The sequence below is a fragment of the Polyodon spathula genome, chromosome 5, assembly GCF_017654505.1.
Source record: "Polyodon spathula isolate WHYD16114869_AA chromosome 5, ASM1765450v1, whole genome shotgun sequence".
In the NCBI taxonomy this organism is placed as follows: domain Eukaryota; kingdom Metazoa; phylum Chordata; class Actinopteri; order Acipenseriformes; family Polyodontidae; genus Polyodon; species Polyodon spathula.
Genome location: NC_054538.1, coordinates 31,366,362 through 31,394,284, shown reverse-complemented (window position 1 = coordinate 31,394,284; position 27,923 = coordinate 31,366,362). Strand labels below are relative to the sequence as shown.

The following is a 27,923-nucleotide window of genomic DNA, read 5'->3' as shown; positions in this document are numbered from 1 at the left end:
ATGTAGATGTTGAAGAGATGAGGCCAGAGAACAGACCCTTGAGGGACACCGCACGTGACCGGGTTTGCGTCAGCACTGCTTCCATTATAGAAAACAGACTGTGTGTGTCCAGATAGGTAAGAGGACAGCCAGGAGAGACAGAGATCCCAGCATACTTCTGAAGACGGTCAAGAAAAATGCTATGATCTAGGGTATCAAAAGCAGCAGTTAGATCAAGGAGGACAAGAACAGCAGCATCAGCATAAAGCAGGAGGTCATTTACAATCTTTAGCAGAGCATTTTCAGTTTTGGAGAAAAAAGGATGCAGGATTTGATAAGTGGTTTTGAAGTAATATTTGGTTTACCGTGTCCCAGAGATAAGAGTTCTGAGAAGTACTTCACTCTGGCAGCAGCTAGCGCATGTCTGTAGCTACTGAGGTGATTGGTCCAGATCTTTCTGTAAACTCTAAGTCCATATGACCTCCATTTGCGCTCATACTTACGGCAGGCAGACTTTAGCAGTCAGAGTTCGAGGGTATACCATGGACAGTTGCGATGTTTCTTCAGTATTTTGCTGTTGATGAGCTGAGTAAGGGTGGCATTGTGGAAGGATACCGCATCATCTACAGAAAACGGAAGAGTACCAGTCAGAGGGGAAGAGGAGACACATTCTGAGAGTATTGTAGGATTTAGCAGATTTTTGGGACGGAAGGAAATAAGTGTCAGTAGTAGCTGAAGGTATGATTAAGAAATGGTCAGAGAGAGAGAGATGTCCGTGACGGAGACATCAAGACCCCTGGTGATGAGCAGATCCAGGGTGTGTCCACCGGTGTGAGTGATAACGCTGACAGATTGAGAGAGTCCAAGAAAGTCCAGAACCGTGACAAAGTCGATCACTAGAGGGGAAGAAGGCAAATCGACATGGATGCATGAGTTATGGTTCATGAAGGCTGTATCTCAAGAACTGCACATCTTCTTTAATCAGAGTTATTTTATCTAGTTATTTGCTGTACTGTGAATATGTATGGAACAAATCTGATTTAAAGGAGATGTTTATGAAGTGCTTGGTCTTTTTGTTTGATGTGTGTTACTGATGTAAATGTTGTGTTTTTAGGAGCTGAAGTTAATACAGAAGAAGCAGGCTGTTGAACTAACTCCAGGATTTTCTCAGTTTAAACAAGAAAAGGACAGTCTGCTCAACTGGATGGATGAGACAGAGAACCGGTTGTCTGGACTGCATGGAATTGAAGATGATCAGAAGTTACAGGTAACAGCTGTCAAAAGGATTCAAGTTTATTCCTTTACTGTGCCCTCATTACTGCCTGACCTGATCTCACACATCCCCCAAGATAACATTAACTCAGAAGCCCTGATGGACTGTCAAGTTATCTTACATCTTACATCTTGCAGCCTTTTATCACTTAGCGACTGGCTCTGATAAAGGCTGACAGCTGCTCAACTTGTAGTGGTTACTTTTTTTGGTACTGAGTGGTACTGTAAAGCTTTGATATATTTTTGATAAGCTTCCACAGGCAACCGTTTGGTTGCAAAATATAAGAACTTTTCAGCCAGCTGATTTTGCTTTTCTTTGTGTGTGTATATGAACATTAAATAAATTAGGTCTAATTGAAATAGACAAACTAATGGATGTGGTCTGGGTCCAGCTGAGCTATGTATTTGGTTTTTCAGGAGTTGCTGCAGGAGCTAGAGTTAAGAAAAGAAGAATTTAGTGCCCTCCAGAAGAAGGGACAGAACTTATCCCAGTATGAAAATGTAGAAGTGAACAGCGAGCAAGTTGATAGGCGCTGGCAGGAGATTGAGAGGCAATTCTTATTGTTTCAACAAACACACTTCAAGAGCTCTGTAAGTACTTTCACAGTAGTTTTTAAATTTCTAGTTAATGCTCAAGATCCACATGTTTATATTAATTCTAACTACTTTGACAGTATGTGTGGGGTTATGGTTGCAATAGTAATTTCTTGTTAATGTTTAAGCATTACTTTACCAGGCATCATTCTAACCTTAGCTGATAAATAACTAATACTGCTTCAATAAGAACACAAGTGCATGTGTTTAAAGAAAATTGTGCTTTAGCAGTGATGTAACCACATATAGAACGTGTTAATTTTAAGTTTGTATGAAAACAGATGTATCCCAGATTTAAAATAAACCCTTGGAGCATCTGTTTAGTATTATCACTGTCTTGTATCTTAGCAGCAAGTACCTGTGCATTACGAGGCTGTGGGTGGGCCATCCCTCTTGCCTTCTGACTACCTTCTTGAAGTTAACAAAGTCCTATTGACAATGGCAGACATTGAGCTGTTGCTGAATTCGCCGGAGCTCAGCAGTGGGATGTACAAGGACTTTTCCAGTCAAGAGGATGCATTAAAGGTAAGCATTTAATCATTTCCAAACACAAGACATGTAAGGTACCAAGCATGCAGGTTTTTCAAGTGAATTTTTTTTTTTTGTTCAGTTTTAGAAAATGGTACTCCTTCAGCCGTCTGACACTTCATTCTCCTGACTACATTTATCAGTCAGTTACTTGAAAATTGAGGTTGTAGAGGTTTTTATAGACACCCTGTATTTAGTTCTTTTCTGACAGGGCTGATTTGCCATGTGCATGTAGTAAATAAAATTGAGTTGACTGACTTAAGACCCATTGGGTGCCACTTGCACAAATTGAGAAGAATGTCGATTTGGAGGGTGTCATTGGAGATTACTTGTCGGTAGGCCTCTGATTTTGAAGTTGATCGCATTCATGACTCGGATGCACTTTATATCCCAGAGTCAGTAAGAGACAGAGTTCACTGTTAAACCTTCATGGGGCACTGAATTGTCAAAACCATTTGGTTATCTACTGTTGGTTGAAACCTGAAAACATGTTTTCTTTTTTTTTTCGCAGTATATAAAGAACATGCTTGAGAAACTAGGAGAGCAAGTAGCTGTCATTCATGAGAAACAGCCTGATGTGATCCTGGAGGCGTCAAGGCGTGAGGTTGTGCAAATAGGGGACGGGCTGACCCAGCTCAATTCAGAATGGGACGCAGTTAATAGAATGTACAATGACCGAAAGGGGTGAGTTCACACAGTAGAAGTATGGGATTTTAAAAATGTCATTTTATAGTACCATTTTAAGGTCTTACTTTACCTTTTAATTGAACTCAGTACTTGTATCCTGCTGCACAAAAGGGCCAGGCTTGGCCTGATGAAATTTATTGCAGGCAAGGATTTTTTATTTATTTATTGATAAAACGAAAGTTTCCAAAGGAACATCAGTTCATGATTGTGGAGTGATTTACATGATAGCCAAAGTTTCAGTGCGTCGGCTAGACATAAAGTTCAGTAAGTTGAAAGGGTTAAGACACAATTTTTTTGTATCCCATAAATTTTAGAGCCAGATTTTCTTTCATCAGGTTTAAAGTTGAAGTGGGTTTTATGCATAGTTTTGAAACATTTCGAAACTCAATTTAAAAAAAAAAAACAGCAAAAAAACCCATCTATATACACACATACACACACACACACACACACACACACATATATATATATATATAATATTATATATATATATATATATATATATATATATATATATATATATATATATATATATATGTGTATATGTATATATATATATATATATATATATATATATATATGTATGTATGTTCAAAAGCTTGATTGGTCTGACACATATTTTTTTTAATAACTAGAAATGAAGAGTTGATTCATGCTTACTGTAATACTATTTCAAAGGTGTTTGTGTTAAACAACCTGATGCTCATTAGCCACATCTGGCTGGTGACTTTACAAAAGCAGATGATGAACATCTGTAATAATCTGAACACCAGTTGAAAGGATTCCTGCTGTGCGCAAAGGCGTTTTATACACCCCATATCTGGTGTTCACATATTACTAATATTATAACGGAGGCACAAAAGGCTTTACAAGGAAGGTAGAGTAGCTATATGTTTTGCAAGTAAACTGGATCATTCACAACTTTTGCTTGTGTGTCATCTTTAATGTATGGGTATGTTTGTATTAACAAAAGGCATATTTATTTATTTACATGTTTAAACTTTCCTGTTTGATAAATTGGACCTGTGTTTTTATCAGGCACCTGGGCTTTGTTAATATTTGTTTGAAAATAACAAACATTTTATCAATAGCTCATTTTCTTTTCATACGAGGTAAAAGCGTGTGTCATTGCTAGAAAAGGTCAGGAAACCTTTCCTAAACTTTTAACCTGCTACTATATGTAAAACAGAAATGGTATTTTAAACGTATTGGAAAAATCTTGACACCAGCTCTTGTTCTAGATGCTTTGACAAGTCTGTAGAGGAGTGGCGACAGTTCCATTGTCATCTGAATGACATCACCCAGTGGGTGACTGAGGCCGAGCAGTTGCTAGCAGATGGTATTGGTCCTGATGGTGTCCTGGACCTTGACAAGGCGAAGATGCAACAGCAGGTCTGGACACACACTGTACTGCTTTATTTCAATGCTTTTTCATTAATTTGCTACTGCCACAGGATAATATACCATTCAACTCATTGTGACATGCAATGCCCCCATTTTTTCTTGAAACTGATTTGAAGAATGAGTTTTAAGTTTTGTATTCGGTTTAAATTTCACCTAAATTAGGTCTCAAAAAAGGGGAAAAACACAACTTTTCTTTTTGCATGCTGTGAATATTCCTGTATTGCTTTTGTTTCAGAAAAATACCTTGAAGCAGTTTTAAATGGTGGACTAGATCTTTAGACAATGGAAGCCTAATTATATTTTTATTTTATTTTTCCTGTAGGACCTTGAGGAGGGCCTGACTAGCCACCAGACCATCTATTCAACTTTAAACAAGACAGGAGAGGGAATCATTGGGCAGCTTTCTGTCCCAGACAGCAGCCTCTTGCAGGAGAAAATGAGTGGACTGAATAAGAGGTGGAAAGCAATCTCCAGGGAGGTCAGAGAGCGGCAGAACCGGTAACTACCAAATGCTGGCCCTTTTCATCGAGTTAGAGTAGGCAAGACATTGATTTCGTCATTGTATTCCAATCAGCCATGAGGGTTAATTGCAATGCCCGTCATAAAAGCTGGCAGAAGGATTGCTTGCTGAATTCTATGCAAGTTGTGGAAGATGGTTTGGCAGGTGAAAACTTTAAAAGGGTGTGCTTTATGATACTTGATAGTTCTTTTTTTATTTGCTGTCTCTTCTATTAAACATTTGATTTTTTTTTTGCTTATTTCTCGCTGGTGTGTTTATAATCATGCATTATCTCTTTCTCCAAAACTTGCAAGGAAGCTTAACAGGTACAGGGGAACTGTAAATTGATTCCCTGCTGCCTGCCTGTGCTACTTGGTACCTTTTAAATGCAACCTGTAGATGTAATCAAAAGTTTTCATCTTGGAACTTTCTGAAATACCAGAAGTGATGCACATTTATCTACAGAATAGCATCTGCTTAGATTTTCTTTTTAATGTACAGTGTGTGTATGTGTGTGTATATATATATATGTGTGTGTGTGTGTGTGTGCGTGCCTATATATATATATATATATATATATATATATATATATATATATATATATATATATATATATATATATATATATATATATGCATGCCATACATGCCAAGGAAAGAGTCTGAATGTAATCGTAATTCGTAAGATCCAGGTATTACATTTTATGACTTTTGACATATGTCCATATAATAAAATATCTCACTCATTCGTATATATGACTAGACTTAAAGGGGAAGACCACCAACTCACAGATTTCCTGAAAAGGATGGATGAACTGCGTCTCTGGTTAGAAGAGGCAGAGTGCACTGTGGAAGATTTACCAGTGACTGCTACAGACAGAAACTTGAAAGAATTAAAGGCAAGATGTATTGCAGTCTTTCCATTCAAATAACCTTCATAAACTGTCATGTCTTGTTTTTTGTATTGAATGAACAGGATTAGATATCTCATGGTAATACTGTAATTGTTTGTAAAATGAATGCATTTTAATTTACAGTTGGCATGATGAGTCTTGTAACTGTGTAAACTGAGCATTTTTTAAATTTACAATTTAGGCTCTTAAATGACATTTAGACTGTTAATATTGATCATCCAAAATGAGATTTGTCTTCATAGTTTCCTCAGCCTTTTTTTCTATTTTTTTTTTTCTACCTATAGGCACTGGCAAATGAGATGAATTCTAAGAATGAAAAACTGAACTGGCTTAATCAAAATGGACCTCAGATACTATCAAGCAGAAGCATGAGCCTGCAAGAAAGAGATAAACACATTACCAAGTTGAGAGCTGTAAATATGAACTGGAGCAAGGTGCCAGGAGCTTTTAAACTTGTTGAGACTTTTGGGCAGTTGAGAATACTTGGTTAGAATCCCCTTTATAGCAATTGTATGACTAAAGTTACATTTCAAAATATCTAGATAACACAATATGGGTATGCGATATGGACAGCTATTGACGGTTGTATTTATTTAAAAAGAAAACGCAACAGGTTACAAATTAAAAGTAGATCAGAAACAATTCTGAATTAAAGTTTGACAATTTCTGTGACGAGCATATTACATCTTCAGCTTAATATTTAAAGGTTCAAAAGTAAATTGATGAAGAAACTCTGTTGGTAGGGTTTGTAATTGTTAGGTTTGTAGTACATGCTAAATGTACAACTTGTCTTACATCAAAAAATAAATACATTTTTAATAGGTATCCAGGGAGCTTTTGGACACAGTTGGGGAGGTTGAGGTTAACCTCCAAAGCCAGTTCCAGGACAAAATGAACCAGCTCGCTGATTGGGTGAGTGTGAAGCGGCAGAGAGTGAGTGGAGGAGGACCCAGTCAGATGTCTGCTTCAGAGCTTCAGGTATCTCTCTCCATCATACTAGTTAGTGATGTGTAATTCCAGGGCCCTTTTTAAATGCATCTAAAAAAATGTTTTCCCTGTAGAACCTTAAAGAAGAAAAATAGACTCTCTGTGTTGAGCTACAAAAAAGCTTTAGAAAATAATATTTATAGGATATTATTACAATCTTAAGTAACATTTACTTTGTTTGATATATTTATTAGGGGTGATGGGCAGGCATTTACCCAGTAAGTCATGATGTAATGTTTAGCTGTGTTTACAACAATCCTTGATTTGTGTCCATCTGTGGAAAGCAAGTTGAATGGATTGTGAACATCAGATCATGTCTTGGATGTATTTATTTATTTATTTTTGCCAAAGTACTGCATATTGTGTAATCAAAATAATATATGCTATAAAACAGGGTTGAAATTCCAATTGGCATGATAGTGTATGCTAGTTTGTCAACTATGTCTCCTTAAAAGTAGCAAACATTATGGATTTTCCAGATGTTGGAGACCACAATGAAGGAACGCAAAACAGAAATGGAAGATCTTCTTGCCAGATCTATTGATCTTCAGAAAAGGCAGCAGTTACTTCCTCAAGAAAAGGTACTTGTAGGGAAGAACACTTGTTTTACATGTAAAGAATATACACAAATAAAATATTTCTAAATAGTTTGAAGCTTAAATCTACAAATGTTTTTTTTTTCTGTAGTTCTTTTTTGCGAGAACTTTGAAAGCCTATTTGCTTTACTTTAAATAAAATAATATGATGTTACTGTAAGTTCTCAAATTTTTATACAAGCGGTTCTTTTTCACTAGCAGTAGTCTGTTGCAAGTGAATAATTCCTTTTGGATGTTTGCATCATGCACAACTGTTAACTATGATCATGGTTGATAAAATAATTTGTAAATTCATGGTCTCCTGTGCTTTTATATAGAGTAAAGTAGAGGAGCTGGCTGCCGATTGGAAGGCACTTGACTTAATTGTGAAGGAGGTTGTTCAGCAGCCTGTCAGCTGTACTCAGCAGGTCACACAGCAAAGGGTCACAGGTATGGTATTTTTAATCAACTAATACATGGTCAACTCATCACTGGGCTCCCACTACGTGTTGGGAAATTTTGGAGAGGAATCTGTTGAATATAAGATTTTGTGTTTTATTTTCTCCTGTCTTCCTGCACTGTAGTACCCTCTGCAGTCCAGATGGCCAGCCTCGTGACCTCAGAAGCTACCCATCAGACTGTGCAGAGTCTAGATCTGGTAGCACCCACAGACCTAAATGAGACAGCCACAGAGCTTGCTGATTGGCTGGTTCTGATAGACCAGATGCTGAAGTCAAACATAGTGACTGTAGGGGATGTAGATGAAATCAAAGCCACTACTGGGAGCCTAAAGGTATTCTATTTAAATTGTATGGCAGTTCTGAATGGGAATATAAATTAGTTTTTTTTTAAAGCTCACAAAATATTGAATGACTCATCTTCTGTAAGGTCACTGATTTGTAATTTAAAATAATAAACACTTCTAAAAATTATCTTTTGAATGCTAGTCATTTATTGTACTTACTATATGTATTTTTGTTGCTGTTAAGGTGCCATATAAATGTTAATTGTTCTGTGATTTGAAAAGGACGTAGTATTTGTTTTGGTTTTTGACTACAAAATATGGAGGAAAGATTTGTTTACCAAGGTAAACTACAGCAGATGATTTCAATAGCTTATATCTATGACTTCAAATCTTTTTTTATTTTTCTAGAGGACCAAGGCTGATCTGGAGCAGAGGCACCCGCAGCTGGACGATATCTTTACATTAGCTCAGAATATCAAGAACAAGACCTCTGATGTAGATGTACGGACATTCATTACAGATAAATGTAAGAACACGTCGGTTTACTTTTTATTACACTCTGCTCGGGTGTCAACTTTTCCTTCCAAAAAGCAGGTCATTATCTGGTGTGTCGGACAGTGCTTCACAAAATCACTGGACACTTGTTCACTTAGCAATTGAAAATATGTGTGACTGTTGCTGCCTTTTCCTGTAAATGCTTCAGATTTCATTTTACCTAGCAAAAACAAGTTAAGGTTTCATGTTATGTGATTTTAGTGTATTTATAATTGGTGCAGTTACTCAGTGCCTAATGTCTGACTTGCTACTAGTTTAGGAGAATTTTCCTAAAATGCACCCTGTCCTAATTTTCATAAAGCTTCTTTTGAAGGACACCCGCTGTAATGGTGGGACAGAATGTGTTTCAACATAAAAAAAAAAAAAATTGATAGATATCTTGAATCAATGTATATATACTTAAAAAAAAAAAAAAACAAACAAACAAAAAAAAAAAACTCAGTTGCTTTTCCCTCAGTGGAACGGGTACGTAACCAGTGGGACAGCACTCAGCATGGTGTGGAGACAAGGCTGCAGCAATTTGAGGAGATGGTGACTGACAGTAACCAATGGGAGGAGCAGAGGAGAGAGGTAGAGATGCTTATTGGTCAGAGCGAGGTGCGCCAGCACAACCTTCAACAGCTCTCCAAGGAACCCCTGACCAAACAGCTGGCAGATTATAAGGTTAGAACTAAACTATTAAGAGGCAAGGTGGGAGCACCACCTTGAATTACAGGTCATTTCTTACATTATACACATCTGAAAATATGCAGGTAAGTGAAATGTACAGTTGCAGACAAAGGTATTGGCACCTTATGCTTATTGAACCATAATTCAAGGTAACAAGGAGAACCACTTTTTGATCAAATAAAACGCAAAATACATTATCTGGTAATTTAAACAAATAATCTTTATTGGCTTATTGCATTTAAAGTATTCATTCATGACAAAAGTATTGACACCCCTGCTTTAGTATTCTTTGTCCTCCTTTTGCTTTTATTTTTGGCTTTTAGACATGTATTAAAATTCTTAACCATTATGTTACATCTTGTTGGTGAAATCTAGAATATTTCTTTCAGCTCAGACAGACTGGATACACAATGCTTGGCTGCAGCTTTTTTTCAGATTAGTCCAAAGCATTTCTATTGTTTTGAGATCTGGTGATTGCGAAGGCCATTCCAGAACTTTCGTCTTCATTTTCTTCTAGAATTCCAGAGTTGACTTAACTATATGCTTTGGGTTAATGTCGTGTTGGAAGATAAACTGTCTGGCAGTCAGCCTTCAGGCAGATGGTAGAATTGGCAGGGTGTCCATGGAAAAATAAGAATTAAGTCCTACATTTTGTGTTGAAGAACTAAGTGCAGCATGCCTCATTTGGCCACCAAAAAGTGTAATAGAAAAAACATGAGAAACCAAACAAAAACCCAGACATTAGCATTACGCAAATACAAAAAGAAAATTTCCATAAGAGAGCGCGGTGTACTATCCTTGTAGTATTTGCGAAACGTTTTTGACTGCATATATACTTATTGTAAACGTATTATACACGTACATATATAACAGAGCTTGAATTTCAGGGCGGGATTCACAAATTTTCCAAGTTACTGCCGCATAGCAGCAATTTTCAGCGCGGGAAAATCCCGCAGAGATATTTTGAAGACACCACGCTACTGTATTTTTTAGAATTCCTGAAACGCTACAACAATCTCTAAGGAAGTAGGGGTCAGTGACGAAGGCATTATGAGCCGCATTCTGAGTAGCGCTGGGTAAAATAAATAAATAAAGGTAGTGCTGGATATTTTATGTGCCGTGAAACTTTATTCTCTCGTACGCGATTCTCGGGCCGCTATCTTTAAGCATTATAGAAACGCAGTACAATGCAGTAAGTAAACAGTTTTGAAAAACAAAAAACAAAATACAATATTAATTCTTTACTAGTTGTTGTTTTGCAAGCAGTGACCTTCACTTTAACTCTTGAAACTCAGCCTCATTCATTTTGGGGCGCCAGCACACCGAAGGTTACGCACATATTACTCAGGCGCCGTAAAAGCCACCTATTATGGCTCGTTTAAAAGTACAGATTTGGGGCTTTCCAAAGACATATTCAGTGTAGGGATGGGACAGTATAAAATTCACGGTATGAAAACCGTTAAAAAATAAATATATAAATAAATAAAAATACCATGGTAACCTTAATATCTTGCTATACAGTACACATCGCAAGTTATCAAATAAAGGCTCAAAAGAAGAAAGACTAATATAAATCGCTTAAATTACCGTAATTCACAAAATAAAACCAACAAAACACACTTCATTTCATGGAGTGATTAAAACATTTGGTATTTAGTATTTTTACTATGCCAAATAACTTATGTTTCTTTTTTATAAAGACAATCAGAATAAATAAATAAATAGTTGTACACAGTGTTATACTACAACAGTATTAAGATCTATTTGCTCAAAATGACGTGGTGCTGTAGTTTGCTAAAACATTTTAATCTATAAAATTAAATAAATAAATATAAAAATATTTTTCAGACACTTTGCTAAGGCTGCAAGTACCATCGCTTGATTTAGGAGAAGCGTGTTTGCAGTTGAAAATGCATTAACCGGTGTGGAACTGAATTACGATAATTGCAGTTTAGAATAAAAGGAATGGTATTAATACAGTAATGTACCTAAACCGAAAAACCGGTATACCAACCCATCCCTAATTCAATGTGTGTATACGGTACTCCTAGCCGGAACTACGATTGCCTGAAGTTAAGCATCCTGTGACAGTGTTTACAGTTTAGGTTTCGTTTTGAGTCTATTGCTCCATCATTGTAGCAGACTGAAAGGGCTGGTATTGTTGGAAAGCTTAGAAGATCACCTTTCCCCCCATGTTAATTTCATATTGAGTTTCAATGGTTCAGTATTATGGCTTGTAAGAAAATGTTATGGCTTTATTTGATAGATGAAAACAGTGAAAAACAGGCTGAAATAGGGCTGAGTGTAAAGAGATAAAAAAAAAAAACAGATGGAGCCCTGGTTAAAAAGAAAAGCACCTTTTTCTTATGCTGCATGCAAAAACTTTGTCAAGCAATGGAGAGTGCTCTGTCTCACAGTGATGAACAGCTGTTAGGTCTCCTGAAAGCAGCTTGTTTTAAAGCAAAGCAACACTATATATATATATATATATATATATATATATATATATATATATATATAATATATATATATATATATATATATATATGTGTGTGTGTATATATATATATATATATAAACTATATATATATATATATATATATATATATATATATATATATATATTTTTTTTTTAATTAAAAAGTGTTTTTTTTGGGAAATCCCCCTTTAGTATAAAAAGACCAAAAGTCAATAATAAAATATACAAGTTTTCCTACAGAAAGTAGCTTCAGCAGTTCTGGTCCTTATGGTTGTCTCCAAACGGAGCTAAAATATCAGCACTCTGGGTTTAATGTTATAAAAATGATGTCTTTGGACATCCATTTTGTTTTAAGTGTGTCAGTTGAATATATTCTATGGTACTTCTTGATTGTTGCACTGATTGTGGATTTTGCTGTTGCATATTTCTTTGATAGTTCTGCAGCCATTGTGTGTGTTTAGTTTGCTACAAGTGCTTTTCTCAAACCCCACTCCTTAGTCTTGACCATCATCAGCTGTGTTGCCAAAAGTCATTCTTCAACAGATGTTGGAATTTTTTTAAATTCTTTTTGCAGAATTACTGGAACCGTGCCACAACTTTTGTCATGAACAAATATTTAAAATTGCTTAAGTGCTTTTGTTTTGTTTGTAAAGATTGTTTGCTAAACAACCAGAAATGGTGTGTTGTGGTCTTTTTTCATATTAATTGGTGGCTTATGTTCCCTAAATGCTTGTATTTAACATATTCCCTTTCAAGTACGAAATGTAACCATTACCTAATGGGTGTTTACCTCCTAAAGACCGGCTACCATTACCCTTCAAGGTCACTGCGTTCATGCCAACTCGGAAGACCTGAGAAGAAATTGGTGCTGAGCCTTATGCGTCTCTAGTATTTATGTCTTTGGGGTGACAACGACGTCTGACACATACAGGGCTCTTAAAGGAACAGCTTTGATACAAGTGCTTAGGTAATTCGGGCTATAAGAGATTATATCCCATCAGGTAATAGTTACATTTCTATTTCAGGGAACCAGGATTATGATAGTAACCTAACATTGTATTGCATAAAGGTGAAGTAGTTGCACCCCGAGTGCTGTTAATTACACTTAGTAAGTCTTTCTGAAGTTGTACATTTAAATTTTATTAATGTAATCACTTTTTTTTTCTGAAATCTTTTCTGAAGACAAAAAACACCATCTGAGTTCCAGCTGTTGTCTTATTAAAACAGTATCACACATGAGCAGCAGAGGGTGCATGTGCAACACTAATAACAAGGACAGATTGAAGTTGACAGGCATTTGACTACGTTCACTAGACAATACAGTAATTAATTAATGCCCCAGTGAACATCGGCCTACTGTGATGACAAGTCAGGCTTTTGTAACTTTAAAAACATAAAAGATATTATCAGGGGAATAGCTCATCTTTTTTTGTTGTTTCATAGATGTTTTTGCAAGACTTGAACAAGGGACAGATTACAGTGGTAGCCTTCAATGACATCTCTGGCAAGCTGCTCCGTGACTATCCAAATGACGACACCAGGAGGGTGAAGGAGGCCACTGACAGGAACAATATGGCATGGAACATGATAAATAATAGGTTTGTAAACCATAGGAGGCATTACTCCACTTGGTAGGGTTCATTATATGTGTGTGTGTGTGTGTGTGTGTGTGTGTGTGTTTATATATATATATATGTGTGTGTGTGTGTGTGTCTACTGCAGTGGATCTGGGGCTTCTGGATTAAAGTATACATAAAACACAATAGGTGGGAAATGTGCACACAATTGTACTTTTACATGAGCTCTGGATGCAGATGTTTGCTTCACATACAGAAAATGTAAGGTCATGGTGACCAACCTTTTAACAAACTAACACTTGATTGACTAACCAACCTGAAAATAGATACCTCCAGCAGAGGAGACCCCTTACTGGATAAGAAAGCTTAAGTCCACTGAAATATACTTTTATTTGAGATCCACACACCCAAATACCATTGAGTGTAAAATATAATTGAATGACTTAGCAATTGCTTTCAGTCTTTTTTAAAGACTGAAAAAAAAAACAACAAAAAAACACATTACTTTTAATAATGTACTAAATTGATCCTGTGGTGTCTTGAAATTTATAAATATAGCTCATTAAAAAGATATTGTGGTTGAATGATGCATCGTTAATAAAACACAGTGCAATGTAATATACACTACCCTGGTGTCTGGGTTGCCTTGAATTTTGCAGCATTACAGAAGTACACAAGGGGGAAAAAAAAAAAAAAATCTGTCACAATCTAATTTTCTTTAAATACAAGAATTTCATTTATTTTATGACATTTTTCTTATTTTCCAAACTGTATGTATAATACACTTCCTAAATGATGATAAAAAAAAAAGAAACCTTTACTTCAAAAAGCGTAACTTGACTTTAATTTTCTTATAAATTGCAAAGATACTGTATTGGCAGCTAACGTGTGAGTGCGTGTGTGTTGTGGTAATTAAAAAACTTAACTGGTTTCATGATCAACATTTAAATGTTCAAAACAAGAGAACTTCTTACAATGATATTTATGTATGCATTTTTCACATTGCAATTGAAGCAAGTTTATTATGCAGGAGACGGGGATTAGCAACCAATAGCCAGTGAAAGAAAATAGCTGCCAAAGGATGCTGCCTCTAGGGCAATGCATATCAAACAATAATTAGTATTCAAATGAAAGCCCAGTTCAGACTTGGCAGTTTTGTTATACAGTGCATCCAAGTTTAGGATGCACAGATCAACCAGATCCAAATACAGTTCATTAGCATGCTCATTGATGGGGACGGGGCTAAAGCATTAGTCAAATTTACCATCGAAGTTGGCAGTTAAGATGACACTGGATGTCTTAAATGCAGGTGTTGTGTGAATTGCAATACAAAATTCTTCTGGCCAGTGGGAATGAAACCCAAAACCCACTTGATACTGGCTTGTGTGCTAGTCCAAAATCACTTTGTTACCTTTTGAACCCACACTATACTCCTGCGTTTTTTATTAATTTGTAAAAATAATTTTTAAGTTTGATATCTATGCTCTGCCAATAACACTGAGTTAGTACCTGTGTTTTGGTTCCGCAGTAGTAAATAGGAACCCGCCGAAGACAAAGTGTCATTTAGGCTCTAGTGGCATAACCATTAAAATGTGGTGGACTTTAAACTGAACCAGAACATTCACCGTAAAGGAAATGGGATCAATTCTGAATGTCCAGATGAATCTGGAAACTAGCAAGCTATCCATATGGTTTTAGTAAATGGATAATGGAGTTCACAGTGTGATTTCTTTCTAATAAACACTACCACCAAACCTTTTTGGGACCCAGTCCCAGTAGCACCCAGTGTTCATGTTGCATCGTTGATGGTTTTGAAGTTACTAGCGCTAAGTTGTTGCTGAGGGTTTTTCTTCTATGTGCATCACGTTCACACCTGTTTTGTTTTTCTTATTCTTTTTTCTCCTACCCTAGGGCTAGCGATAGACAGAGCTTTCTGGATTCTGAAATTAAGATGCTGCAGACCTCTCTGAAAGAAATGGAGGTCTTCCTCAAGTGGTTGCAGGAGGCGGAGATTACTGCGAATGTGCTAGCTGATGCCTCACAGAGGGAGAGTCTTACACAGGACAGTGTCCGTGTCAAAGAGCTAAGAAGTCAACTGGAGGTAAGGAAAAGTTCCCGGGGAAAGGTGTGTATCAAAATATAATTTCTTTACTCAAAGTTATTTAAGCAATTTAGGTCATTACTAGTTTTATTGTTGGGTTTTGCTGTTGATTTGAAGGGCCAGGTTGTTATACTGTGTTTGGTTAGTGGACTTCAGTGGATTTCTCGCTCTCAACCCTGTTGCCCTCAAAGAAAATGTGTTTTCTGAGCCTCCTGCTTAGTTTTTATTGATGTACACAATCAAGTAAAACAGCTTTGGGATAATTTTACATACTGCTTGGGAAATGGCATTACAAAGCGCACAGCCAATTTTTTCAGTGTCGTTAGACGTCCTCATGGAAAAGGTACAGTATGTGTACAATGTCATTCTGAGCATTATGCAAAAACAAGAGACCACTGTACTGTCAACATCACATCAAATTAATGGTAAGAACATTAGACCATTAGCATCTAATGGTAATTGACAGAGGTGATAAGTAAGTGGCAATCACTCAAGGAGGCATAATCTGGATGAACTTGGGTGTCCAAAGCTTAAGATCTTTTATATACTATTCCAAATCAAAAATGTTTCATTATCCTTCAACTTGATTTTGCTTTTTTTAAAGACTAATCAGTGTAACTAATCAGTCATTAATTGGTAATCAAAACAGTTAACTTTCTGATTCAGTGGCAGTAATACATAGCAATAAGCTGCATATCTAACTATCTATTTTACATACCAAAATATTGACACACTTACATTTTGTAAATGCCTTCTTTAATAGAGATATGTCCTGTACTACTGAAAAGCAGATAGGTTTGGTTTTAGCCAGAAACTTAACACAATATTGTTGTTAGCTATCCACTACATATAAGACCTACTGTACACTCTATTGTGTATGTCAGTGAACTTTTCAACAATGAGTAAGTAAATATTGAATGTGGAACCGTTTTGTTGGTGTTAACATTGAATTCCTTTCTCAGGGCCATATATCACTTGACACACCTACTGATTTTAGTACATTTAAGTAAGTTAATCGGTGCCTGAAGGCTAAAACATGTTGTGCCAAGCTCAAGAAAGGCTTTTCCCCAGTGGTCAAAACTAGCACAAAGTGATGATTGACTTGCTTGATTTAGGTTAATTCTTTTCCCTTTTGAGACTGCTGCGTTTTAATGGCTTGTCATCTGTTATGATATCTGGTCAGTTTTGTGGCAGCAGAGCACTGTCCGAATCCTTTTTGAGTCGGCTATTTTCTCTGAAAGAATGTATTTGTGTAGGTTGATTTATGGGCTATCAAAGATTGCAGAAGGCTCTCTGTGAATTACTGTCATTTGTGGCTCAAATAATTGCTTTTGCTTGGTTTTCAAGAACTACTCCATTTAGCCATTTCAGCTAGCAACTCAATATTTAGTTTTATGGAAACCCCTCTGACCAAAATTAAATGGCACCACTCACTTTGACCTGGGTCACTGCCATATTGGGGTCATGTGACTTTTTTGTGACACTGGCTTCATACATGGTACACAGCAGTGTTCTGTGTCAAATTTTTATCACAAATGTCATGCAAGCAAAATAAACCTTTTTGTGTTAGTTATTTTTAAAAAGCTGCTACTCATTTCTCAAGCTTTTGTGGTATGGTAGTTACTTCATATTTGGAGCGTTATATAAACACTGATGATGGCATTGATCCCTTACTGAATATTGATGCCTTAGTGAGGTCATGTGACCAAGTTTCTGCTGTATGCAGACTGTACTTTGAGTTATAGTTAATGTTTGGTTCACTGCTGTATTCTGTGATTCTCTCAATCAGGTTTTATTACAGATGGTGTTCAGAACAAATAAGTTTCACTGCCACTTTATTTTAACATCAAGCATGATGCAGTTCTTTCACACATTTTACGTCACGTTTACAAACTATTTACTCTGATACAATATTCCCTTTGATTTTGCCCACATGGATTGTTGGATTTTGTTTACAAAAACTTCCATTTCTAGATGCTTTATGCGTATCACAAATAAGCTTCATATACTGTAGCTATGTTTATTAAAGGAAGTCCCTTTTGTTAGGCAGACAATTTATAAATATTTCTTTGGCGTCTTTTGAAACACATCCGTTTGTATCGCTCCTTGTCACAGATAGCTCTGTGGTGATGTGTGACCTGGAAGTATAGGACACAGCTTTGGTGAGTGAAATGCGCTGGTGCGCAGATTTAATAAACAAACACACACTTTTCACAAAACAGAAACAAGACAAAAATAGAGAGATATAAAACAGACACGAAACAAAGATATCATGCTTAGCAGTTGCTTTCTAATATAGACTCTCTTGTCTCGCGACTCACGTCTCTCGTTCCTCCTCTGAACACACAAACACTGTATCGCCCATGATCAACCTATTTTTACACTGTGGCTGGAGCCTTAATTAATCATTTATTCAATTCACGGCTCCAGCCACATTCCCACATGTTTTTGCAAGGAGGATTTTAACTTCCTCCCCGTCACCCGTTGTTCCACACACACACACACACATCCCCATGCTCGCTTAACAATATACCTTTTAATCTACACATTAAGTGATTGTGCAGTCCCGTTCCTAAATAAATCACGTGTGCTACATAATCCACGCTTCGTGCAGCACTACACACATACATATAAACATAAAACAGTCAAATAATGCTATGCCTTATAAAGATGAGAGAATAGAATTTTAGATAACTGGATACGCCAGACTATAAAAATGCGTTTTTAGTCGAGATTTAAAAACATCAACCGAGGGAGCGTCCCTTACAGTACTGGGCAGGTCATTCCAGAATTTCGGTGCAGTGTAGCAGAAGCATCTACCACCTGAGTTTTTATTTCCCCTGAATAATGGTTATAGAAAGTAACCGGGTATCCTCAGATCAGAGTGACTGATTGGGGACTCATGGTGTTAAAAGATCCAAGGTGAGGTGGAGCAAGGCCATTTAGAGCCTTATAGGTTAATAACACCTTAAAATCGATCCTAAATCGGACAGGAAGCCAGTGTAGAGATGCCAGCACAGGAGTGATGTTATCTAGTCCCAGTTAAAACTCTTGCAGCAGCATTTTGTACAAGTTGCAGACAAGATATAGCATTGCTACCAGTACCAATTAAAAGATAATTACAATAATCAACTCTTGACTGTGTAAAAGCATGCTTCAATCGCTCAGCATCCCGTCCTGGGAGGAAAAAATACCTCTCAATCTGGGCAATATTTCTTAAATGAAAAAAAAGTTGTAACATTTTGAATGTGTGCCTCAAATGAGAGGTCTGGGTCAAAAATGACACGTGTTTTTCTTTTGTTTTTTTTAATTTCTGCTATAAAATCTGTACAAAGACTGTTGACTACAAAATCTGCCGAGTATATATTCTGTTGTTTCAGTGAAAATTAACTCCTTGTCTACGAGTAATATTACCCAAGGGTAGCTTATAAAGAGAAAACAGAATTGGGCCAAGAATCAAACCCTGGGGACCCCTCATGTAACCTTTAATAAAGAGGTCTCCTCCTTAATTTTAACAAACGTTAGAGATAGGATTAGAACCAGGACTGGACAGTACCTGACGGTCCCATCATATTTTCAAGGCGATCAATTAAAACAGAGTGATCAGTGGTGTCAAGCTGTACTTAAATCCAGTAAAACAAGAACTGAAGGTGAGCGCACATATTGAATCGCACAACAGGTGCTTTATGGACTTTCTGAATCCTTTTGAGTTACTCATTATTTAGTGTGTGTCTAATATAGAACCCCTTATGGGATCTCCTTTCTGGGATAAATCAAGGCAACATTAATAAACTGTTAAACTTTGCAAATGTACATAGATTGTTGTTGTTGTTTTGTTATTATTATTATTATTATTTTTTTTTTAAATGACTAACTTTTCTTCTGTATATATGGGTCTTCCACTTTCCATATTTGTAAGACATCCCATAAATATATAGAATGAAACACTGGCCATTTCTTTTGGTGGTGATGCTGCATGTAAATTATCCATTGTTTTTTTTTTTTGTTGTGCAATCGGAGCTTAAAAAAACCCTCTACCCAAGATTTATAGCACACAGACTCACTCTCACTCTGCTACTGTGTCAGAGCTGTATTTGGTTCAAGAGAGCCGTAGAGATGCGCACACACACACACACACCATCCTTTCCAGCAAGAGGAGAGAAGAATACATGCCATCCTGTCTTTTAGTGTAAATCTCAGCTGCCAGGGATGAACTCCGGTGATACGCTGAAGTCAGTTTCCCATGGGACCACTCCTTTGTTTCTGCATCCTTCATGTTTCAATTAATAGCTTTCCCCTGCTATCAAGCTCACTCTTGTGTTGAGGTAGTATTAGTATTAGTAGCAGCAGCAGCTTATCTTTTATCAGCTCAACTTCTTGCCTCCTTCACTGCGCCGGCAGCACCTACATGTTCACAGAGTTTGGGACATCTCTGAATTTTCTTCAAATATACGTTCACCTCTGCTTCCAAGACATTAAGCGTGGCAGGATTTTCACTCTGAGGCTTTATTCAGTAAGGTTAGAGGCAAGCATGCCCAGAAAACAGTCTAATCGTCTTCTTGTGACCACAAGGAAATGAGTGCAGCTCTTCGTTTATAATGCAAATTCCACAAAGCCTCCCAAAGTGTGGCAAACTTAAAATGATGGCTGTGGTGAGGACATCCCTGCAGAAAGTGGTGGTCTTCTTGCGTCGCTTGCAGAGGATGGCTATCTCTTCCCCACGCTATCAGAAGCTTTGTAAGGTGAGTGTGCAGCTGGAAACTTTTGTAATTCTGTAATTTGTTTTCAGGATAGGGGAATCTGTAATCAATGTTAGTTTTAACACTTTTGTCTTTTTGTGGTTATCGTTTCTTTTGATCTACTGAAGAAATGGTAAATGTTTCAGGACATTCCTCATTTTAACTTTATTCTAAGTTGCTACCTAAGATTAGCTTATTCAGAACAGGTGCTGGATTCATATTTGTAATTTTAAATTATTTCAAAGAGTGATGCTTACACCCAGTTTTGAACTTTTTTGTTACATTAATACGATCTTACATTTTTTATATTAAATTCAGTTATGTTAGGCTGATTTGTGCCAAAGCATTAGAAATTCAGACGATTATATATTTGTCCAGATTCTGCTAAAACCGATTTAAAGGAAAAAAAAAGAAATGCATTGATTCTGACTCAATTCTGATTTAAATTTAGTCCACTCACAATACACAGTGGTTTTATTATGACTTTGGGATCAGGGGAGTTGAGTCAGGATGATTACAAATGTGGAGCAGCTGTGATGCTTTTTAACAATCTAAAGCACTTGACCTCATTCCAGCTTAATTAAATCCAGACTTGTAACCATGTCCTAATCATACAAAACATTTTATGTTTGCTAAGATTTGGATTGAACAAATGAGAATCTGAGCTGTGTGTGTACAAAATCAGTGATGGCTCTCCATCTGAAACGATTTCCACCTGGGGCAGTTGTTTTAAGTAGGTGAAGATGAAGCAGGTGATTCTGTATTGTTTACCGTGTTTTCATTTCAGTAGACTCTGGGGAGGGGTGGTGGGTAATGTATGGGATTGAGCCTGTGGCTGTGCTATTCATGCTTTAGGTCTGCAGTCATTCTTCATTCATTTCACATTGCTAGGCAGCCTTACTGGCATTCTGTGATGGATCATTGCAGACTAACATAGATGGATGCTTTTTTCCACTAGCTGTCCTTAAACTTGACAGCCATGTGGCACTTTGTCATTGAAATGTGTTCCATAAATAGTTATTGTTTCGACTGCATGCTAAATATAACTTTAGAGGGGAAATACATACCTGTTTACAGAGGGTAGAATTGGAATGTCACTAATACGGTGTGGACTGGCTCTTAGAGCTGCAATTGACATTGGAAACATTTATTCGGTTTGCTACAGTTTTTGTAAGCCATAGATGTACACACCCACACTACACTGAAATATGCAAATACCTTTACTTCAGATTGTTTTTGTAAGCAGGTGGTTCAAATTACCTTAATGTGCTGACTTGATTTGACCACCCACCTACAATGGAACAGATGTGTTATTTCCCACACAAGCACAAAATCATTTTTTATATCTGTCTGTATCTATCTGTCTCTTTCTCTCACAGGTTTGCAATATACAACTCTCTGCATTTGTACTTAACCATTTGATGTAGTTAAGAATTATTGGGATCAAATTAAAACTACCTCTATACATTAATGGTTATTGCCTTCCAAAGAACTTTCAGTTTAGCAGGGAATTTCCAGAACTGCTTTTGCCAAGTCATAGGTTAAGCAAACCAGTGCTCATCTCATGATGCTCCTTTTAATATTACAATATTACGGTGCTGTGCTGATTGTGTTGTACGAAAAAGCAGCACTCTTAAGGGAATCCAATCAATATGAACCATAGAAAATGAACACTCTAGGTTGTGGTTGCTTGATGAGACGAGTTCATGTCTTAAGTCCCACACATTTAAGAGCCACTAATTGTTATTTGTATTTCACAGAGCCCTGAACGCTGCATTTATATTTAATTGTAGCCCTAAGAGAGATGAAGGGTACGGATATATCTGGGGATCCATTGTAACATTCCCCATCATTAAAGGAAGAAGTGTGACAGGAAGACTTTTTTAGATGCCTGATACGTTCATTCAGATTAAAGAATGTGAAAGCAGAGGATTCATATGCTGCTTTCTTTTTCCCTTTTTTTTTTTTTTTTTTTTTTTTTTTACTTGAGTGGGAGAAAAAAAAGCATTTTTTCATTCAGCATGACCTTGTTGATCACAAGCAAGACAGCAGAATCTCTGTAGTAAGTGTTGTCTCCAGAAGGGCTGTTAGTTACAACTAACACTTATAACTTAAAACCAAAAAGAAAACTAAAAATCGAACTAGTCACAAAAAAAGACAGTTACTTCACAGGGGTTATCAATTCATGTCCTAACAAGCAGGTTTTAAACCAAGTCATGAAAATGTGTTGTAGCCAGTTATTTACAGTGTAATTGTTACTGGTGTTTGCAAGGAAACATAAGAGTTAAGAGCATATTTAGATCATACTTGTGTAAATAAGTGGATATTGCTCTTCAGTACTGGAGCCCTCATCTCTTAAATGTTTTTTTTTTTTTTAATGCAAAATGAAAGATGTGCTGCTGAAAGTTTGTATACCTTACCAAAATAGACAACTGATGTATTTTCTTTTTAAACAAATTTGAATGAATGGAGGGGGAATTGAAAGAACTGGCTCTTCATCAGAGCTGTTTGCTGGGTGGGTTGTTTAATCAGTTAAGCTATATTGCTGCAAAAAAAAAAAAAAAAAAAAAAAAAAAAAAAGCAAGCTGCCGGAGTGATAAGTGAGTATTATCTGCTGGTGACAAAGGTTCCTGATTAATGAAGAAATTCCATTCAGATACCCCATTATGTGGTACCACTTCACTAAGCCTAGAAGTAAGAATAGTTCAGTTTCTACCAATTATGGCAGTCAGTGTGTGTTGCAGTTTTTGTTTCTGATTTTAAATCATACAAACTATAAGGAAAAATGTGATATGAGCATGGCCCATAGCCTGTGCTTCTTTGTTAAACTTAATGTTGCAGACAGAAGGGCCTTGTACAGTACCCAATGTACTGGACTGAGAATGGGCAGTATAGTAAATGTATAGTTTGTGAGTCCAGTAAGTAAATAAATATATAACACAGAAACAGCAAACACAAAAAAATAAGTGAAATCAAATGCTCAGTTGGTACCCAGTGTTTTCATACAGAAATGCCAGTTGTCTCATGTTAAGTGAGTTGGTGAAGCATTAATCAGATATGAGGTTTAATCAGATAGGGGTTTAAGAAGATATTTAGGATATACAGCCTTTTACAGGCATGCTAACAGGGAGTTTGACCGCTGGAATGTAAATATTCCCAAAGGATCCATTCTTATTCTGACACTTACTAGCAGGAATATATCACACCATCATGAGGCTAATCAAATTAGATGTTTTGCATTCTTACAGGAGAAGACTGAACACTTAGCTAATATTTCACTTGTGTAATTTTTTTTTGTTATGTTTTGGAATGCAAATTAACCTAGTCCAGTAAAGTATGAGGAGCTGATCAGAAAGTTATGTAAAAAGTTATACAACAGCAAAAGGCAACTGAAACATGAGAAGATTAGAGTGAAACAAGAGGGATCATGTTGGTGTTGTAATAGGGATTAGTGCTGAAGGAGATAAATGTTTAATTAGTACGATATTATTTAAAGATTATCCTACTGATTTTTTGCCAGGAACTGAAAAAAGCTTGGCTGGGGCGTGGTGTAGAACGGCAGAGGGGCGTAGCGGATGTGTAACCCCCATCGTGCTACAGGCACCGAACCGGTACCAAACAGCATTGCTTGTTATTAGCAGAATGCCTGGGTTTATCACCGTGACACATGCAAAGCCAGCCTACCTGTCTAGTACCAAGCAGGCCTTGTTGATGTCCAGTTACTGTCTTTAACAAGCTGAGGCAGCAACTGTACATTTTCATCTTAGTAATAAAATGCCAGTACCACTGTACTGTGGAATATATTTAATACACACACACAGATTGAATAGAGAAGATAGATGCAAAGAAGTTAAAAGCTTTAGACAGAAAAAATCTGTAGAAAAATGGCAGATGCAACTAAGTCATTAGTGGCAAAAAAGATCTCTCCAGTCTATAAAACATGATAGATGTTTTCAGTGCATTCAGAGAAAGGCAGATGTGTTAAAAGGAGCTGAATGTTTGAATATGTACATCAGTTACTACAGTCATGGTTTCAGCTCCCTGAGCTCTGGTTAATTTAACACATTTTTTGCAGTTAAATCTCTGCAATCCTTTGTCAGATCCTCTTCAAAGTAGTGGTGCGGCATTGATAACATAATCGCAAACATATAACATATAAAAGTGTTTCCTTTCCATCCAAATACTTTTATTTGCACTTCAAATGTAGTAAAATGAAACGTATGTTGTGCTCATGGACACAATGTTCTATTGTGGTTTCCACAGCCGACCCCCCCCCCCCCCCCAAAAAAAAAATAACAGGAGAGTAGACACATTCTGTTTCCATCAGCTCACACTGATAGTTAAAATGAACCTTGAAGTCTGTTTTAGGAAACCATTTAGGAACAAATATGCAAGCTGTTAGTTGACAAGTTTTGCAAATGCTACTTGCAAAGAATTCCACTTGAATGGCCTGTTTTAAAATTTGCTTAAGCGTCTCCTGGACCCCCACTTAATTTTTGGTCTCTAAATATTATCTTTGAAAAAATAATGAAGCCAAACTTTTTGAAAATGTGAAGGCCTGGTTTTTTCTAGTGTAATTTTGAGTTGGCAACCTCTGAAGACTTCTAAGCAAGGTTGCGGCCAGGTATTTTGGGGCTCAGGACAATTCCTATGAAAAGGCCAACCCCCCCACCCCCCCTGTTCTCAATCCTGCTAGCGCACATTGATGTAGTTTTACCTTGTAAACAACCTTCTAATTAAAATGTATTTTCTTGGTATTTTAACAAAACTCAGACTTACTTGTCACCCATGAACAAAGACCTATATTCATGATTAAAATACCATAAACCTGTTTAATTAATTTCTAAACTATTTAGATAAACAGTGATGTTTCTGTATGTACTTATTCCCCTATAGCGATTTAATAGCTCATGTCAAAGAAGCAAAAACAGCTCATATTTTTCTTATGCAGATATACAAGCAGTTAGACAGTAGCTTAACTGCTTTATGGCCGATACCTCATTATTCCAACAACAGAGTACACAAACCTCTGTCAATAAAAAATATTTAATGCATTTATTTTTTTTTTTTATCATACTATAAGCTTTTTCTTTAGCTTATTGCAGGTTCACACAATCAAGACCACTTCAGGTATCATCTTTTTTTTTTTAGGGTCCAACAATGTTCATCTCAACATTAACTCAGTGACTAATTATATACTGTAGTAGGCACAAGAACATAAACACAGCCACTCGCTATCTTGCCGAGGGTGGAACTGTGTTACCCTAAAACATTTCTCCTGGAAACACTACTTAATAAACTATAGTGTTGGTTTCCTTTTAGTGTGTTGAAAAGTTCCTACCAGTTTATATATAGAAAACACATTAACTTCTCCTATTGATTTACATTCAAACTAATTCACTGAATTTCTCATTTGTTAATGATACATGCATATAACGCTTCTTACCATTTTTTACTTCTATCCTAATCATTTACTACTATTATTATTATTATTAGGCTTCAAACCTGGCTTGGGAAGCCTACTGTTGTAAGGATTTTTTTTTCTTCCCAAAAATTTAAAGTGCTCCTGTTTACACATGATGTAACCAATCAACATGAAACTTGGCAGGTATTGAAGTTCTGATGCAAAAATATTGTGCTCCTGCATCAAATAAGATGATGCATATTTTGGAAAAACCTTTCAAAATCATCTTCTTGGGAACCACTGAAGCGATCGATCTGTCATGTCATATGACATCAGCAATCAAACCCACCTCAAGTTTGCAAAGCAGAAGTGGTTGTGATAAATTTTACTATCAAAATGGCTGCCACCAAAATGCATCCAAACATCAAACTGCTTCTGTTTGCAAACGGTTTAACCAGCTAACTCCTAACTTGGTAGACGACATCCTGGGGACAGTGGAATTGGAATGTGGCAAAATGGTGTTTTTGTAAAACAAGGTGGCCGCCACACCTACATTTTTGTTCTTAAATTTAAAAATGGTTTATTTAATTCACTCCAAAATTTATAAGCATCGTCCCTTTGTCAATACAATTGACTTTTTCAAATATGGTCGCATGACGCATTTCTTTTAAAAACCTTTCAAGATCTTCAGCCAAATACAAAACTAGCAGTGCACAAAGTGCAGATAGGGTAATGGTTATTATGTAACACATTTAGGAACTCATATGTGCTCTATTCAGAAATTACCTTGATCGTGACCTTTGATCTCTCCTTAAGGTTAAATGAAAAATTATTTTGTAACCCCTTACAGTGTGTAGATAGGGTCATGGTTACTATGTTATTTAAAGCATCGTGAGATAATGAACTGATGCAGTATTTTGAATTGAAACTGCTCCATACAACTGATCTGTTGTTGACACTTGTGCTGCAGCTCTTCTGGTACTGAGCTGGAAGCCGTACAACTCTCTGGTTGTTGTTGGTTGTTGTTGTTGTTACCATTAAATATAACAGGCATATGACATACAAATATGTTATCACATCTTTAGTCACTTGGGGGGGTCAGAGGTCAAGTGGGTAAATAAAAGGAAGACGGCAGCTGGGTGAAAGGGGGGTGTGTGGACCTTGAGTCCATAAGTAGAAGCTGTAGCACGTTTGCAATATGCTGCTGTTTTTATGCAACATTTCTAAAGTAAAGACTCTGAATTGAATTACTGCCTGTCACTTAATTACTATTGCTCTGCCCACAACACTGCCATAGGAAGTAGCTTGAACCCTGATTCTCTAAGTTTTGTGACAGTCTGCGGGACGACGCCACTTTGCGCCGTGACAATAACCTATAAATATTACAATACCACAAAAATAACAAAAAAAAAATTGTTTTGTCTGAATAATAATAATAATAACAACAACAACAGTAATAATAATAATAAAAAAAAGCAGTTCCTACCTGTATGGTTGTCCTTTCTCCTTCCCTGGTCCTTTGGTGGCTTCCTAAGCTGTAATACAGAACACACCGTTGTGCTTTCTTATTTGCAAAGTCGTGAATTATGTCTTTGAAGTGAATTTTGCAAGCAAGTCACATTCAATTGACAGAATGGCAAATTTGTTCAATCAGTCCTGACACACAGTGGATTGGAGAAAGCTTTTGACCTGACGTTTACTGAAAGTTCTTTCATCCTCAGCAACAATCACAGGCAGTCTGCAAAAGATCTTAATGGATAAGCAAATTTCACCAAAACTAGTTTGCAGTTTCATGTTGTAGATTACATTAAATAGGTTCAAAGGCCTTAAATTGTTTTGAAAAGTGGCGTTGTAGATTTTCTTCAGATGGTGAACTTCACTTCCCAAACCATTTGTCAGATCCTGAAAATACTTAGACTAGCCTTTCACACTGTTTATTGATTTCTTTAGCACTCATGCTCTTAAACTTCAGAACTGCTGCAAAGTCATCACAGATAGTTCTAACGGACTGAATTCAACTACTTTATTGATTGATGATGTTGTCCATTGCCACATAATACACTTCATTGCAAAATGTATTCTGTGGACTTTCACTTGTAACATCATTTGCAGTTTCATCGTGAAGTTGTTTGCACTTTCTTTGCCAGTTTAATTTGTAATTGAAGTTACGTGCTTTGTGTTTTGCCACTATTTTATCCAAATATGTGCAGACTGAA

The 27,923-nt window shown here is 36.6% G+C and overlaps 1 protein-coding gene and 1 long non-coding RNA gene across 10 annotated transcripts in view; one reads left to right on the top strand and one right to left on the bottom strand.

Annotated features, from left to right (window-relative positions):
- LOC121315838 (utrophin-like) overlaps positions 1–27,923 on the top strand; it is a 245,099-nt gene that overhangs the window by 74,235 nt on the left and 142,941 nt on the right. For 4 of the 9 annotated variants that reach the window (XM_041250322.1, XM_041250321.1, XM_041250317.1 and 1 more), the window contains exons 40-55: positions 1,094–1,246; positions 1,669–1,842; positions 2,194–2,370; positions 2,885–3,057; positions 4,302–4,452; positions 4,787–4,962; positions 5,726–5,861; positions 6,161–6,310; positions 6,699–6,854; positions 7,322–7,444; positions 7,777–7,888; positions 8,023–8,231; positions 8,592–8,709; positions 9,196–9,401; positions 13,330–13,484; positions 15,375–15,564. In XM_041250322.1, the coding sequence (XP_041106256.1) occupies positions 1,094–1,246; positions 1,669–1,842; positions 2,194–2,370; positions 2,885–3,057; positions 4,302–4,452; positions 4,787–4,962; positions 5,726–5,861; positions 6,161–6,310; positions 6,699–6,854; positions 7,322–7,444; positions 7,777–7,888; positions 8,023–8,231; positions 8,592–8,709; positions 9,196–9,401; positions 13,330–13,484; positions 15,375–15,564 (2,559 nt within the window). The other 5 variants (XM_041250320.1, XM_041250318.1, XM_041250319.1 and 2 more) reach the window with 5 other exon arrangements.
- LOC121315840 lies at positions 103–27,676 on the bottom strand. Its single transcript, XR_005950330.1, has 3 exons — positions 27,194–27,676; positions 483–602; positions 103–186 (listed from the first exon to the last, which is right to left on the bottom strand). It is a non-coding gene; the product is annotated as an uncharacterized LOC121315840 (long non-coding RNA).